This window comes from Balaenoptera acutorostrata, chromosome 13, assembly GCF_949987535.1.
Source record: "Balaenoptera acutorostrata chromosome 13, mBalAcu1.1, whole genome shotgun sequence".
Lineage (NCBI taxonomy): Eukaryota > Metazoa > Chordata > Mammalia > Artiodactyla > Balaenopteridae > Balaenoptera > Balaenoptera acutorostrata.
The window spans coordinates 66,457,426-66,472,561 of record NC_080076.1 but is presented as its reverse complement, the minus strand read 5'-3'; the positions used below and the strand labels follow the sequence as shown (position 1 = coordinate 66,472,561).

Here is a 15,136-nt window from a genome sequence, read left to right as displayed (position 1 = left end):
CAGCGTAGCCGCGCAGGCATGTGGATATGTGCTTGAAGCTGTGTGTGTGCCTGTGTGGGTGTGCCTCTGCCTCCCCAGGCAGGCCTCAGGCACATGCCATGCTCTGGAGAAACCACGGGGACCCCGAACTCTGCTGCCCTTTCTAGGTGGCCTCCTTGGGGCCCGGGCACTTCTGTCTGTACCCATCCTCCAGAGGAGGGGAACCTGACGCTGCCCCTCTGTACCTGGTGCATATGGGTGTATGTATAGCACCTTCTGAGCAGGGCAGAGGGCACTGGCCTGAGTGTCCTCGACTCAGGGCTGTCCCAGGGCTGGCATCTCCCCCTTGCAGAACTTCTGCACCTTTGCTTTGCACTGGGGACAATCGCGTGGTTCCTGGGGATAGGTGAGGACTCAGTGCCACAAAGAACAATGGACACAACACAGGCCACATGGCTGGCTAAGCAGTTATTATCATGGATCCCTGAGGCTGGGGCTTCTTCCCCACCCGTCCTACCCCACCTGCCCAGGTTCCTGGAGTTGGTCATAAACTGGAAGGCACTGCGCAAAGAGTCCACCACACCAGCGCTGGCCACACCGGCTCCAAAGACTCGAAGCTTGGCCCCTGAACTACAGTCCAAAGGACCCCCTAGCATGGGCAGGCCCGCAAACTGGAGCTGCCTTGGATGGAGGGCAGGCAGCTCTCATGGACTGCTGGGCTCCTGGGCTGGCGCCTGGCTGGGGGGCTGCACGACCTGCACTGTCTCCTCCAGGCTGCCGCTAGGGAAAACCACATAGCGTGTGATGGTCACCCCCGGCAGCTCCCGCTGGTTCTCCTTGCTGTGCCAGATGCCGTAGCCGAAATATACCAAGAGTCCTGCAGGGGTGGTGCGAGCATGAACGGCAGGTCCCAGCCCTGCTCGCCCTCCTCACCCTCCTTCTGCAGCCGGCCCAGGACACCAGCCTGGCTCCCCACTCACCGATCAGCAGCCAGATGGAGAAGCGCACCCAGGTCAGGTAGCTCAGCTTCAGCATGAGGCAGATATTGAGGAGAATGCTCAGGGCTGGAATCAGGGGCACCATGGGGATCTGAAGGGGCAAGGGTAGGGCTGGGCTGGGCTGCAGGGGAGGCTGCTGGCCCAGGGCCCAACTGCTCTAGAGGCCTCAGAGCCTTTCTCTGCCTCTGGAGATTCTGGAGACCAGGGCCCGCTCGCGGACACAGGTGGATGTGCATGCTGCCTCCCCAGCCTGTGAGCCGTGGTCATCTCGCTGCAGCAGAGGATGCGGGGGAGAAGGGAGCTGGTGGACTGACAGCAAGTGGGTGTTGGGAGTGGAGGGAGGTACCTGGAAGGTGTCCTGCTGGCGTTGCTGCTGGTGGGCCCCCAGGACAAGGAGACTGAGCAGAAACATGATGCCGCAGAGCAGAAGCAGCAGGATGTAGCCCCAGCGAGGGAGGTGCAGTGCTGAGTCCCCGAAGATCAGCACGCAGCCCAGGGTGATGGCTGAGGCCACCAGGACACAGATCGCTGAAGCCACGGCCACTCCAGGGCTGCACCTATCCAGGAAGCCCAAGTAGGGCCTCAGGGCTGGCCGCAGCTGCCCAGGCTCGGGGGCTGGAAACTGCTCGGTGCCCACCAGCTCTATGTGGTCTGAGAAGGAGTTGTACTCCTTGGCCGCAGGGCGGGGGCTGGCTGGGCTTGGGGAACTGGACAGAGGGGCCTTCTGGAATCGCAGCACGATAATGCTGATAGCCACGAAGCTGTAGGCCAGCAGTGTGCCGATGGACAGGAACTGGACCAATGCCTCGAGGTCCAGCAGCAGCGCCACCAAAGCCGTGAGAACCCCGAACACCAGGATGCCTACCAGAGGCACCTGTGTCCGGGGGTGCACGTAGGCAAATGCCTGGAAGAAGAGCCCATCGGCGGCCATGGCGTAGATGATGCGGGGAAGGCAGAAGAGACCGTTGAGCAGGACAGTGGTCATGGCTGCAGCAGAGGGCGGGGGCTGGTCAGCACAGCACATAGGCACCCCAGGGGCCATGGCTGGGGCACCTCGGGAGCATGCGCATGAGTCTGTCTGGGTTCTCAGAGTGAGCCTGAGTGCCTGTGGGGTGCAGGATTGTCACTCCCCCAACCCAGGAGTGGGACACCTCAGTTTAGGTCACAGGCCATTGGGGAATCTGGTGAAGGCTGAGTACCTCTGTCCAAGAAAGGACACAGAAGCAAACGCCCAGACCGACATACCATGTACAATGGGGAGCGGGGTGAGTAGGTCTCTGCTAACAAGCCTGGGTGGAGTCTAATAATTAGCCCTTTCCCACGTCCATTATACAACTGGTAAAACTGAGGCCCAGCTGGAGATGTGTTCCCCGGGAGGCCAGGGCAGGACCCCACTTACCGCAGATGGAGCCAGTCGCCACGAGGTAGCCAGCCCAGCTGTAGCCCCGCTGGTAGAAGGCATCAGCGAGCGCTGAATTAGGGTCCAGGCTGTGCCAGGGCACCATGAGGGTGAGCACAGTGGAGACCAGGATGTAGGCGCTGGCCGCGAGGCCAAGCGAGATGGCAATGGCCAGGGGCACAGCTCGCTTCGGGTTCCGGGCCTCCTCACTAGAGGCAGCAATGACGTCAAAGCCCACGAAGGCGTAGAAGCAGGTCGCGGTGCCGGACATGATACCGGAGAAGCCGAAGGGCGCAAAGCCGCCCTCCTCCTTGCCCCAGTTGTGTGAGCGGGCGAGGACGAACCCCAGGATGATGATGAAGAGGATGACGACCATGCTGATGGCAGATAAGGTGTGGTTGAGCCAGGAGGAGACACGGGCTCCGCAGGAGACGAAGGTGGAGGCCAAAAGTAGGATGCCGGCAGCCAGGAAGTCAGGATATCTGGCCAGGAGGGGCACCTGCCAGATGCCCACATGGGCCTCGGTGAAGTTGCGGATGTGGTGGTCGAACATGGCGTCCAGGTAGCCGCTCCAGGCGCGGGCCACAGCAGCACCAGCTATGACGTACTCGAGCACCAGGTTCCAGCCGATAAGGAAGGCCCACAGCTCACCCATGGACACGTAGGTGAACAGGTAGGCAGAGCCTGTGCGGGGCACGCGTGCCCCAAACTCCGCGTAACACAGGGCCGCCAGCAGGGAGGCCACGGCGGCCACAGTGAAGGACACGATCACGGCCGGGCCGGTTATTTCCTTGGCCACGGTGCCGGTGAGCACATAGAGGCCTGAGCCCACCATGGCCCCCACTCCCAGCAGGGTTAGGTCCAGTGCGGACAGGCAGCGCTGCAGCGATGTCTCCATGGTGGCCTCCTCCAGCGGCTTCAGCCGTTTCAGCTTCTGGCAGAAGCGCGCCAGGCCGGCAGTGCTGGGCAGTCCTGAAGCCATTGCAGGCAGCTGAGAGGAGCACCAAGCCGGCTGCTGGCACCTACCAGGGCCAGAGGGGAGTGACAGGCTTCCCAGCCTTCCGTCCTCCCTCTGATCCCACCCAGGGGTAGTGAGCGTGCTTAACATTGGCTTGCTGGAGGGCAGGGCTGGGACAGGGGTGGGTGGGAGGCCCTCTCTGCCTCAGGGGCTCCATGGTGGAGCCGAATCTGGGCCTGTTGGTGGGGGTGGGGGTGGACCCTGAGGGTGAGGAGGGGGCAGCCCCAGGGAGCATAGCTGGGAGCCAAGCCTCTGTGATCTGGGATCCCAGACCGAGGTGGAAACCCGAGGCTTTCCGGGAGCTGGGCCAGGCCTCCAGGATGCGGAACAGGAGCGGAGCTGCAGCCCTGGGCGTAGCCCAGGTGGCCACCTGGCCCCAGACATTGCGGTTCCCCCCTTCCCCGCCCCGCCGGACTGGAGGAACAGCGCACCTGACGCGAGCCGGGGCGCCCTGGGTGTGGCGCCGGATCCCCGGGCTTGGCGCTGCACTGCCGGCCCCAACATGCCGCCGCCGCCCCTGGAGCCAGTTTCGCCTCACCCTGTCCCCAGGTACCTGAACCTTCGCCTCCTCCTGGGCCTGAATCTGTTTCCGCAGGACTCTGCGACCCACCTACTGTCGCCGCTGCCGCTGCCAGTCGCTGTCGCTGCCGCTCTGTGCGCGGAGCCTGCCCCGCCTGCGGGTGAGGTCTGCGCACAGAGCCCGCCCCAACCCCCAGGGCGCCAGACCCAGCACCAGGCCCCACCTCGCTGTCACAAACACCCAGTAGCCCACCCCCTCTTAACTCACCAGGTCCTAGGGATGCCCTATCACTGTGTCTGCTTCACAGATAAGGAAGCCCAGGCCACCAGAGTGGCCTCGAAGCCAGGTGCAGGTTAAGGTCCAGGTCTGGGGGTGGGGGTCTGGAGCCCACCCACGTTCCACTGGGGCAGACACCCTCCTTGATCCCTCCTCCCCACATGTGCACTCCACCCCGCTGGGCACCATCCAGGCACCCCCAACTCTGGGGGTGTGGGGGCGCAGGAGTCAGGCAGGCCCTGGTAAGCTGAGGGTAGAGGTCTGGCTGAGTGGCCCTGGACGGTCCTGACCTCCCCCGCACAGTGGGATGGCAGGGAGCCACCTCACACATTGACGAAAGAGTGCTTGGCTTAGGAATGTCCTGTGAATTGGCAGAATGCACGCTGGCCGTTCTGAGCTTCTTGTTACAGACAACGTCTCCAAAAGAGGAAGCAGTCTCCGGGAGACAACGCACAGCCCTCTAGCCCAGGATGCCTCTCGGGCCCCTCCTAGCCAAGGAGCACCTGCATCAGGCCAGGAGGACCCTGGGGGACCCCACAGCAGCCCCCCACTCATGGATGTCCGTGAGAGGCACGGTGTACTGAGCACCTACACCATGCCTGGCCCTACATCATGGACAGTCCCCGCGTCCCATCACGTGACAAGGCATGTTTATTCCTGGGACTGAGGGGTCTTTGTCCTGCTCTTGCCACTTCTTTGAAAATGAAAAGGTGGGTGTGACAGGGTGTTTACTTGTTCACAGCAGAATGATGACAATCCATCCAAGCAAACCAAAACCAAAATGGATAGCCTTTTCTCCCAGAACTTTGTACGTGTTTTCAGGTTTATATGTGGTTTGTGGAATAGGATTTTAAGGGCACCTGCCACCTATCTGGTTCAGTGGGCTCGTGACAGGATGGTGGACTCCCTGGTCAGATGGTGCCACTTGGAGCACTCTGCCTTAGCCAGCCCCCTTGCTTCCTTCTGTTATTTGGCTGATAATGTCTTGAGGAGCTTTTCAGATGGGGTCCCACTTCCTGCAGGGAAGATGTCCCCCTCGCTTTTCTCCCATGTGGCCTCAACAGAACTGAGCAGGTGTTCCTTGTTCTGAAATGCCTCCACAAAAATCTAGAAAAATGAATTTCAAACCAAGAGGGTTGGGCAGTTTTGTAACAGGAGGTCCCGAGAGGCCTTACCGATGACCCCTTGAGAGGTGGTGTGCAGTGCTTCATGGCACTGACTTTGTATCTACCCAGAGAAACACTCTTACCATAGGCACTAACACCCAATGGATATTTGACGCCAAGCGCAATTGACGCAGTGAACTGTAAACTTCCAAGGGTATGGCTGAGACCCCTGTGAGCAAGGCAGTTACACAGAGGAGCACCAGGAGAATGCAGTGAAAATAAAGCACCAAAAAATAAAGGAAGAAGAAGGAGGGAACACTTCCCAACTCGTTCTACAAGGCCAGGACTATCCTGACACCAAACCCAACAAAGACATCACAAGAAAAGTACAGCTCAATATCCCTTAAGAATATAGATGGGGGGCTTCCCTGGTGGCACGATGGTTAAGAATCCGCCTGCCAATGCAGGGGACATGGGTTTGATCCCTGGCCCAGGAAGATCCCACATGCTGTGGAGCAGATAAGCCCGTGTGCCATAACTACTGAGCATGTGCTCTAGAGCTGATGCTCTGCAACAAGAGAAGCTATGACAATGAGAAGCCCGCACACTGCACGAAGAGTAGCCCCCGCTTGCCTCAACTAGAGAAAGCCCGTGAGCAGCAACGAAGACCCAACACAGCCAAAAATAAAAATAAATAAATAAACTTATTAAAAAGAATATAGATGGGAATTCCCTGGCCATCCAGTGGTTAGGACTCTGTGCTTCCTTCAGGGGGAATGGGTTCGATCCCTGGTAGGGGAACTAAGGTTTCGCATGCTGCGGGCTCGGTCAAAAAACAGAGAGAGAGAGAGAGAATATAGACACAGAATTTATCAACAAAATACTAGCAAATCGAATCCAGGAAAGAATAAAAAGGAGCAAGTGAGATTTATCCCAGGAATGCAAAATTGATTTAACATATGAAAATCAATCAATGTAGGGACTTCCCTGGTGGCACAGTGGACAAGACTCCGTGCTCCCAATGCAGGGAGCCTGGGTTCAATCCCTGGTCAGGGAACTAGATCCCACATGCATGCTGCAACTAAGAGTTCGCATGCCACAACTAGGGAGCCCAGGAGCCTCAACTAAGATCTGGTGCAACCAAATAAATAAATAAATAAAATAAAATCAATCAATGTAATACACCATACTAATAAAGGACGAAAACCACATGATCATCACAACAGACAGAAAAAATATTCAACAAACTAGGAATCGAAGGACTGTCCTCAACCTGATAAAGACCATCTATGAAAAACCTTCGGCTGCTATACTTAATGGTGAAAGACTGAAAGCGTCCCCTTCCCATCAGGAATATAAGGATGTACGCTCTCACTTGTATTGAATGTTGAATACCACTTGTATTCAACATTTTACTGGAGGTTCTAGCCATGGCAATTTGGTGAGAAAATGAAATAAAAGGAATCCAGATAGGAAGAAGGAAAACTGTCTCTAGTCACAGATGACATGACCCTATGTATAGAAAATCCTAAAGTATTCACACACACACAAATATTACAACTAATAAGCAAGTTTAGCAAAGGTACAGGATTGAAGATGGATATAAAAAAATCAATTACAGGGACTTCCCTGGTGGCACAGTGGTTAAGAATCTGCCTGCCAATGCAGGAGACACGGGTTCGATCCCTGGTCTGGGAAGATCCCGCATGCCACAGAGCAACTAAGCCCGTGTGCCACAACTACTGAGCCTGTGCTCTAGAGCCCGCGAGCCACAACTACTGAGCCTGTGTGCCACAACTACTGAAGCCTGCGTGCCTAGAGCCCATGCTCCTCAATGAGAGAAGCCACCGCAATGAGAATCCGCGCACTGCAATGAAGAGTAGCCCCCGCTCAGAGCAACCAGAGAAAGCCTGCGTACAGCAGCAAAGACTCAACACAGCCATAAATAAATAAATAAATAAATAAATAAATAAATAAATAAAATCAATTACATTTCTATACACTAGCAATGAACTATTCAGAAATGATATTAAGAAAACAATTCTGCTTACATAGCATCAAAAATAATAAATTTATTTTAAAACATACTTAGAATAAATTTAACAAAAGAAATGCAAGACTTGTACATGAAAATGTGCTAAACATCATTGAAAAAAATTAAAGAAGACCTAAACAAGTGGAAACACAACCCATGTTCATGGACTAGAAGACTTCATACGGTCAAGATGGCAGTATATTCCCCAGATTGGTCTGCATATTCAGTGCAATCCCTATCAAGATCCCAACTGCCTATTTTGCAGAAATTATCAAGCTGATCCTAAAGATCATATGGAGATGCAAGGGACCCAGAATAGCCAAAACAATTTTGAAAATGAACAAAGTTGGAGGACTCACACTTCCTTATTTCTAAACTGATTACAAAGCTACAGTAATCAAGACAGTGTGTTACAGGGACTTCCCTGGTGGCCCAGTGGCTAAGACTCCGCAGTCCCAATGCAGGGGGCCTGGGTTTGATCCCTGGTCACGGAACTAGATCCCACATGCCGCAACTAAAGATTCTGCACTCCGGGACCAAAAGATCCCGCATGCCACAACGAAGATCCTGCACGCAGCGATGGAGATCCCATGTGTTGCAACTAAGACCCGGTGCAGCCAAATAAATAAATATTAAAACAAAAAAAGTGTGTTATTGAAATAAGGATAGACATATAGATCAGTGAAATAGGATTGAGAGTCCAAAAATATGTCCAGTTAACTTTTTTTAAAATAAATTTATTTATTTTATTTACTTTTGGCTGCATTGGGTCTTTATTGCGGTGCGCGGGCTTCTCATTGCGGTGGCTTCTCATTGCAGAGCACAGGCTCTAGGCACGCAGGCTTCAGTAGTTGTGGCACCCAGGCTCAGTAGTTGTGGCTTGTGGGCTCTAGAGCGCAGGCTCAGTAGTTGTGGCACATGGGCTTAGTTGCTCTGCGGCATGTGGGATCTTCCCGGACCAGGGCTCGAACCTGTGTCCCCTGCATTGGCAGGTGGATTCTTAACCACTGAGCCACCACGGAAGCCCCGTCCAGTTAACTTTTACAAATTTATAGCCAATTTAAATTTATGGCCAGTTTATGGCCTTTTGATTTAAAAAAATAGACTTTAGTTTTTAGAGCAGTTTTAAGTTTGCAGGAAAATTAAACAAAAGGTGGAGTTCCCACATACCCCTGCCCCTACACGTGCACAGCCTCCTCCACTATCAACATCCTCTGCCAGATTGGTACACTGGGTGTAATCGATGAACCTACATTGACACATTATTATCACCTCCAGTCCACAGTTTACATCAGGGTTCACTCTCGGTCACGTACATGCTATGGGTTTTGAAGAATGTATAATGACACATATACACCATTACAGTATCATGCAGAATTGTTTCAGCACTGTAAAAATCCTCTGTGCATCACCTATTCATCCCTCCTTCCCCACTAACCTCTGCAACCACTGATCTTTTTATTGGCTCCACAGTTTTGCCTTTTCCAGAATGTCATGCAGTTGGAATCATACAGTATGTAACCTTTTCAGATACGAGTTTATGAGTTTAAGGTTGTCTTATGTCCTTTTTTTTTTTTTTTTTTTTTTTTTTGGTCATATGTCTTTTCATGGCTTGATAGCTCATTTCTTTTTAGTGCTAATATTTCTTGTCTGGACGTACAACAGTTTATTTACCCATTCACCTACTGAAGGACTTTTTTTTTTTTTGGCCGTGCTGAGCGGCTTGTGGGATTTTAGTTCCCCAACCAGGGGTTGAACTGAGGCCCTCGGCAGTGAGAGTGTGGAGTCCTAACCACTGGACCACCAGGGAATTCCCCTGAAGGACATTTTGGTTGCTTCCAAGTTTGGTAAGTATGAATAAATCTGCTATAAACATCCATGTGCAGGTTTTTGTGCAGAAGTAAGTTTTCAACTCTTTTGGGTGAATACCAAGGAGTGTGATTACTGAATCATATGATAAGAATATGTTTAGTTTTGTGAAAAATCACCAAACTGTCTTCCAAGGTAGCCCACCAGCATGTTCTGTGTTCCCACCAGCACTGACTGAGAGTTCCTGTTGCTCCACATCCTCACCAGCATTTGTTGTTGTCAATGTATTGGATTTTGGCCATTCTAATAGGTGTGTTGTGGTATCTCACTGTTGTTTTGTTTTTTTTGTTTTTTTTAAATTAATTAATTAATTTATTTATTTTTGGCTGTGTTGGGTCTTCGTTTCTGTGTGAGGGCTTTCTCTAGTTGTGGCGAGTGGGGGTCACTCTTCATCACGGTGCACGGGCCTCGCACTATCGCGGCCTCTTTTGTTGCAGAGCACAGGCTCCAGACGCGCAGGCTCAGTAGTTGTGGCTCACGGGCCTAGTTGCTCCGCGGCATGTGGGATCTTCCCAGACCAGGGCTCGAACCCGTGTCCCCTGCATTGGCAGGCAGATTCTCAACCACTGCGCCACCAGGGAAGCCCTCTCACTGTTGTTTTAATTTGCAATTCTCTAAGGACATATGATGTTGAACATCTTTTGATATTCTTATTTGCCATTTGTATATCTTCTTTGGTGAGGTGTCTGTTCAGATCTTTTGCCCATTTTTAATTGGGCTGTTGGTTTTCTTTTCTTTTTTTTAACTTATTTATTTTATTTTTGGCTATGTTGGGTCTTCGTTGCTGCGCACGGGCTTTTCTCTGGTTGCGGCGAACGGGGGCTACTCTTCGTTGTGGTGTACAGTCTTCTCATTGCGGTGGCTTCTCTTGTTGCGGAGCACAGGCTCTAGGCACGGGGGCTTCAGTAGTTGTGGCACACGGGCTCTAGAGTGCAGGCTCAGTAGTTTTGGCGCACAGGCTTAGTTGCTCCGTGTCATGTGGGATCTTCCCGGACCAGGGCTTGAACCCGTGTCCCCTGCATTGGCAGGAGGATTCTTAACCACTGTGCCACCAAGGAAGCCCTGGTTTTCATATTGTTGAGTTTTAAGTGTTCTTCATATATTTTGGGTAACAGTCGTTTATCAGATACGTCTTTTGCAGATATGTTCTCCTAGTCTGTGGCTTGTCTTCTTATTCTCCTGATGGCCAGTCGATTTTTGACAAGAGTGCCAAAACGACTCAATGGGGCAAAGAATAGTCTGGAACAACAGGGTATCCTCATGCAAATAAATGAATGAAGTTGGACCCCTACCTCACATGACATACAAAAATTAACTCAAAATTGACCGAAGACCTAAATATAAGAGCTGAAACTATAAAAATGCTGTTGTGACTTTGTTAAATTAACATTTGTTAAGTGGAGCCCTGAGGGTGTTGGGTGAGGAATCTCTGATCCACAAAAGACCAGGAAGGAATTGAGAGAGAAGTTTGTTACAGGTTCTGGAAGAAGTACACCACACACTGTGAGGGGCCACACCAGGAGGCTAAGGCATAGTGCAGGCAGAAAGCATGGCAGGACCTGGGGGACAGGCTTTTATTAGGGTCTGCAGGTAGAGTGCTTTGGGGTTTCCGGCTGAGTTTGGATTGGTCAGTTCAAAGCAAAAAGTGGGGTTCTGGCAAGCTTATCTGAGGATCACACAAGGGGCCATTCCTGGGAGGTGGGAGAGAATGCTTATCAGGAGGACAGTTGAGGAATTCATATCAGGAACTTACATTATTTACCTGTGAGTCTGTAGGCTGTTATCTAGGGCATGCACTCTTGGGAGGGGTTATTATCAGTTCAAGACCCCCGCAGGCTGCCTGGCCACACAAAATGGGTCCCGAGACAATGTTATCTAGTAGTTTAGCTAAACTCTAAACAAACTCTTACAAGAAAACATAGGAGTAACTCTTTATGACTGTGGATTAGGCAATGGTTTTGTAGGCAGATAGGGTAGGAGGTCCCTGAAGGAAGAGAACCAGACATAATTTCTTGACATAACCAGATTAACTGGAACCTAAGGAATGACGGTGTTGACTTTTTCTGACCCTCATGATCCAATCAGCTAGAGCCTGGACTCTGTCAACCTTTGCCACAATTCTAGGCTGAATTCTCCTCTGCTCAAGCCCCTTCATGAACACGTATGCACCCTCAGCTTAAGTCATCCTCAATTTTGCTGGTCAGAGAGACTCTGCTTTGGGAAGTAACCCTGGTGTTCTCCTTACTTGCTGCAAGTAATAAATCCTTCCTTCTCCAGCTCTTTGACTTGGTGTTGTCTTTTGTTAGATACCCACCAAGGGGGAAATGCAGTTTTCGGGTAACGGTTTCACAGACATGACACCAAAAGTTCAAGCAACCTAAGAAAAATATAGATGAATTGGAATTCATCAAAATTAAAAACTGGGAACTTCTCTGGCGGTCCAGCTGAGACTCAGCACTTCCACTGCAGGGGGCGCAGGTTTGATCCCTGGTTGGGGAACTAAGATCCTGCATGCTGCACGGTGTGGCCAAAAAAATAAATAAATAAAAACAAAATTAAAAACTTTTGTGTTCAATGGATACCACCAAGAAAGTTAAAAGAGGGAATTCCCTGGTGGTCCAGTGGTTAGGACTCGGCGCTTTTACTGCTGTGGCCAGGGTTCAGTCCCTGGTCAGGGAACTAAGATCCTGCAAGCTGCGTGGCTCAGCCAAAAAAAAAAAAAAAAAAAAAAAGGAAAAGATTAAAATCCACAGAACAGGAAAAATTTTGCAAATCATATATCTGATAAGGGGATTGTATCTAGAATATATAAAGAACTCTCACAACTCAACAACAAAATGATAAATAGCCCAATTTAAAAATGCACGAAGGATCTGAATAGACATTTCTTCAAAGAAGACATACAAATGTCCAATAAGCACATGGAAAGATTCTTAACATCAGTAGTCTTTAGGGAAATGCAAACCAAAACCACAGTGCGATGCACCCCCTAGGATGGCTGTTGTCAAAAAGTCAGATAATAATAAGTGTTGAAGACAATATGGAATAATTGGAACCCTCGTACACTGCTGGTGGGAATGGTAAGTTGGTGCAGCTGCTTTGGAAAACCACTGGCCAGTGGTTAAGGCTCCGCGTTTCCAATGCAGGGGGCACGGGTAGGGGTAGGATCCCACGTGTCCCGCAGTACAGCCAAAAAAAAAAAAAAAAAGAATAAAGTGGTGATACCATACAGATAAATCTTGAAAACATTATGCTAAGTGAAAGCCAGTTACAAAAGACCACATGTTGTCTGATTTTATTTGTATGAATAGGCAAATCTATAGAGACAAAGAGTAGATTAATGGTTTCCAGAGGGTTGGGGGTTGGGGGATGGGAAGTGACTGCTAACAGGTACAGGGTTTCTTTCTGGGGTGATTAAATGTTCTGAAATTAGACAGTGGTGATGGTTGCACAATTACGTGGATACAAAAAAAACACAGAACTGTACATTTTAAGCTGGTGAGTATTATGGTATGTGAATCAAGTTGTCATAAAAATAAAAGATTAAGGGACTTCCCTGGTGGTCCAGTGGTTAAGACTCTGCACTCCCAATGCAGGGGGCCCAGGTTCGATCCCTGGTCAGGGATCTAGATCCCGCATGCCGCAACTAAGGATCCTGCGTGCCGCAGTGAAGATCCCGTGTGCCACAACCAAGACCTGGTGCAGCCAAATAAATAAATTAAAAAAATAAATATTTTAAAACTAAATAAATAAAAGATAAAGCACCAAACTGTTTGCAAGAAAGAATTCCAGGGACAGGAAGGGCTGAGTGGCCAGAGAGAGATGAAGCCTCTGGTTGCTCTGGTTGGTACACAGAGGAACAGACTAAGAAGTTGGGAGACCATTGTTTTCCCCTAAACTGGCCCCTTCTGCATTGCTTGATTTAGGTAAAGGCATTACTCTCCCACCTACTCTTAGTCACTGAGACTACGTACCACATGTGACCCAGATGTCCCTACGTCCTTTTGCCTCCTGGAGCTCCCCTTTCTGTTAGCATCTGAGTGATGTGGCTCAAATAGCTCCTTTATCTCAGGTTTCCAGGCCCTCCCCAGCTTCCAGGAGCTTTTTGGCGGGGAAGGGGTTGGGGCAAAAGAAATCTTACATTTTTCCCATGTCATCGCTATCTTTTCCTCCACTTTTGTCTGTCTCCTGCAGCTTTTGTCCTCTCTTGTCTACATGCTGGCAGCCCCCTCCCCCAGTCTGCTATTCTCCCCAGGGCCAAATTTAGCCCAAATTCCACCGTTCAAAGTGCACCAGCATGTTGTCGCATATTACCTTTCCAAAATGACCCCCATTACTCCTCACCATGAACTGGTTTCCCAGCTCTTCCTTCTTTTTTTCTTCTTTTTGGCTGAGCCTCTCAGCTTGCGGATCTTAGTTCCCAGACCAGGGATAGAACCCATGTCCCCTGCAATGGAAGCATGGAGTCCTAGTCACTGGACCACCAGGTGGTGGTCTCTCTTCCTTCTTTATGTCCCCCGTCCCTGGCAATGGCAGTCATGCCTGTCCCCACCTGTTCCAGTCCTTACCAGGGATGCATTCTCTCCCCCATTTCCTGTCAGCCCCTCTGCCCAAGGCTGGCCCTGGTTCCTTGCACCGATCCTGTTGGACCCCCCTGGGAAGAGGAGGCCTTCTGGTTTTTCCCTAGCTAGCTGCCCAACCCTTCTAACCCCCAGATAGCACTCTTTGAAATCTGCCAGAGCAAGGGAGGAGTGGAGCTGAAGTTAGTCCCACTGAATCCATGGTGGTGGTGTGTGTTGCTCAAACACAGACCGTTTGATCTGCTACTATGAACATTACCCCAGGCCTCTGTTGACCTAGCAGTGGTAGGCAGGGTAAGAAACCTGCATTTTGCATCTACGTTTTTAAATTTGTTTACTTTAAATTAGTATATAATGTATGTCTATAAATTATTATAAATAATTTGTATTTATTTATATTCTCTTTATTTAACCCCTTTTTGGTCCTCCCTTCTCCACGAAGATTCCAGCTCATTCAGGTTGTGCTTAGAAGAGCCAAGAAGGGGCTCTTCTATGTGGTGTAAACACAGATTCTCCCATGGACCAGAAGCAGGAGTGGGGGGATCTTGGGAAGGTGGTGAACTGAGGATATCAGTCCCCCTTCCGGGAACCTGGGAATTTCTGTGTCCTTTCGCCAAGGTCTGTGGGTGGGTAGTTCTCTGGCCTCCTGCAATAACCACCTGTGGAGTCTCCTGCCCCATCCTCCCCCTAAAAATGGCCAAGCCAACCCGCCTCTGCTGCCAGCTGGCTCCCCACCCCACAAAAGCCAGGCCCCCCGGTCTGGCTGCGGTCAGCCACCTTCTTCACTGCAATTTTCGGACCTCCCTGTCCCCCGCCTGCCTTGCCCACCCACCCTGCTTGGCTGCTTATAAAACTCGCGATACTTTGAGACCCACGCATAAGTCCCATTTCCTGAAGGCGGAACTACCCTCCTCAGCTTCACAGCACCTCCTTCTGGGAGTCTATCACGTGGTTGGCACAACATGCTCTGGCGCAAGTCGGGGGTACTGACGTCTGCACCAGTAACAGGCTGCTAACCGAATAGTCTTTCCAGGTATCTGCCAAGTCCGCAAAGCCCTTTCAGTTACCAGCCCTGTCCCTTCTCACACCCCGCGCAGCTCTGCAGGAAGACCGCACTTTACAAACTATGGAGCCTCCCTCACCCGCAGCGACCAGGAGTCAGCCCCCAGCGACCAGGGATCAGCCCGCAGCTTCCAGCCAACGTAGCACGAGATCTTTCGGTCGCCATTTCCCGCCCAAAGTGATGACCAATCAAAAGCGAGTTCGCCCGTTCAGGAAACGGCCAATCGCTATTGGGGTCCTGGCCTGGGGTCCGCCCCCAAAGTGCTCGGAGCCAATGGCAGTTGCGTGGCTGGC

At 51.1% G+C, this 15,136-nt stretch overlaps 1 protein-coding gene and 1 non-coding gene across 2 annotated transcripts; one reads left to right on the top strand and one right to left on the bottom strand.

Moving 5' to 3' along the window:
- Positions 1-683: 683 nt before the first annotated feature.
- SLC7A4 (solute carrier family 7 member 4) lies at positions 684-3,358 on the bottom strand. Its single transcript, XM_007196277.2, has 4 exons — positions 2,377-3,358; positions 1,324-1,964; positions 960-1,068; positions 684-856 (listed from the first exon to the last, which is right to left on the bottom strand). Exons 1-4 carry the CDS (start codon positions 3,356-3,358, stop codon positions 684-686), a joined length of 1,905 nt encoding a protein of 634 aa, XP_007196339.1.
- Positions 3,359-12,753: 9,395 nt separating this feature from the next.
- On the top strand, positions 12,754-12,826 carry TRNAG-CCC (transfer RNA glycine (anticodon CCC)). Its single transcript has one exon. It is a non-coding gene; the product is annotated as a tRNA-Gly (tRNA).
- Positions 12,827-15,136: the final 2,310 nt, after the last annotated feature.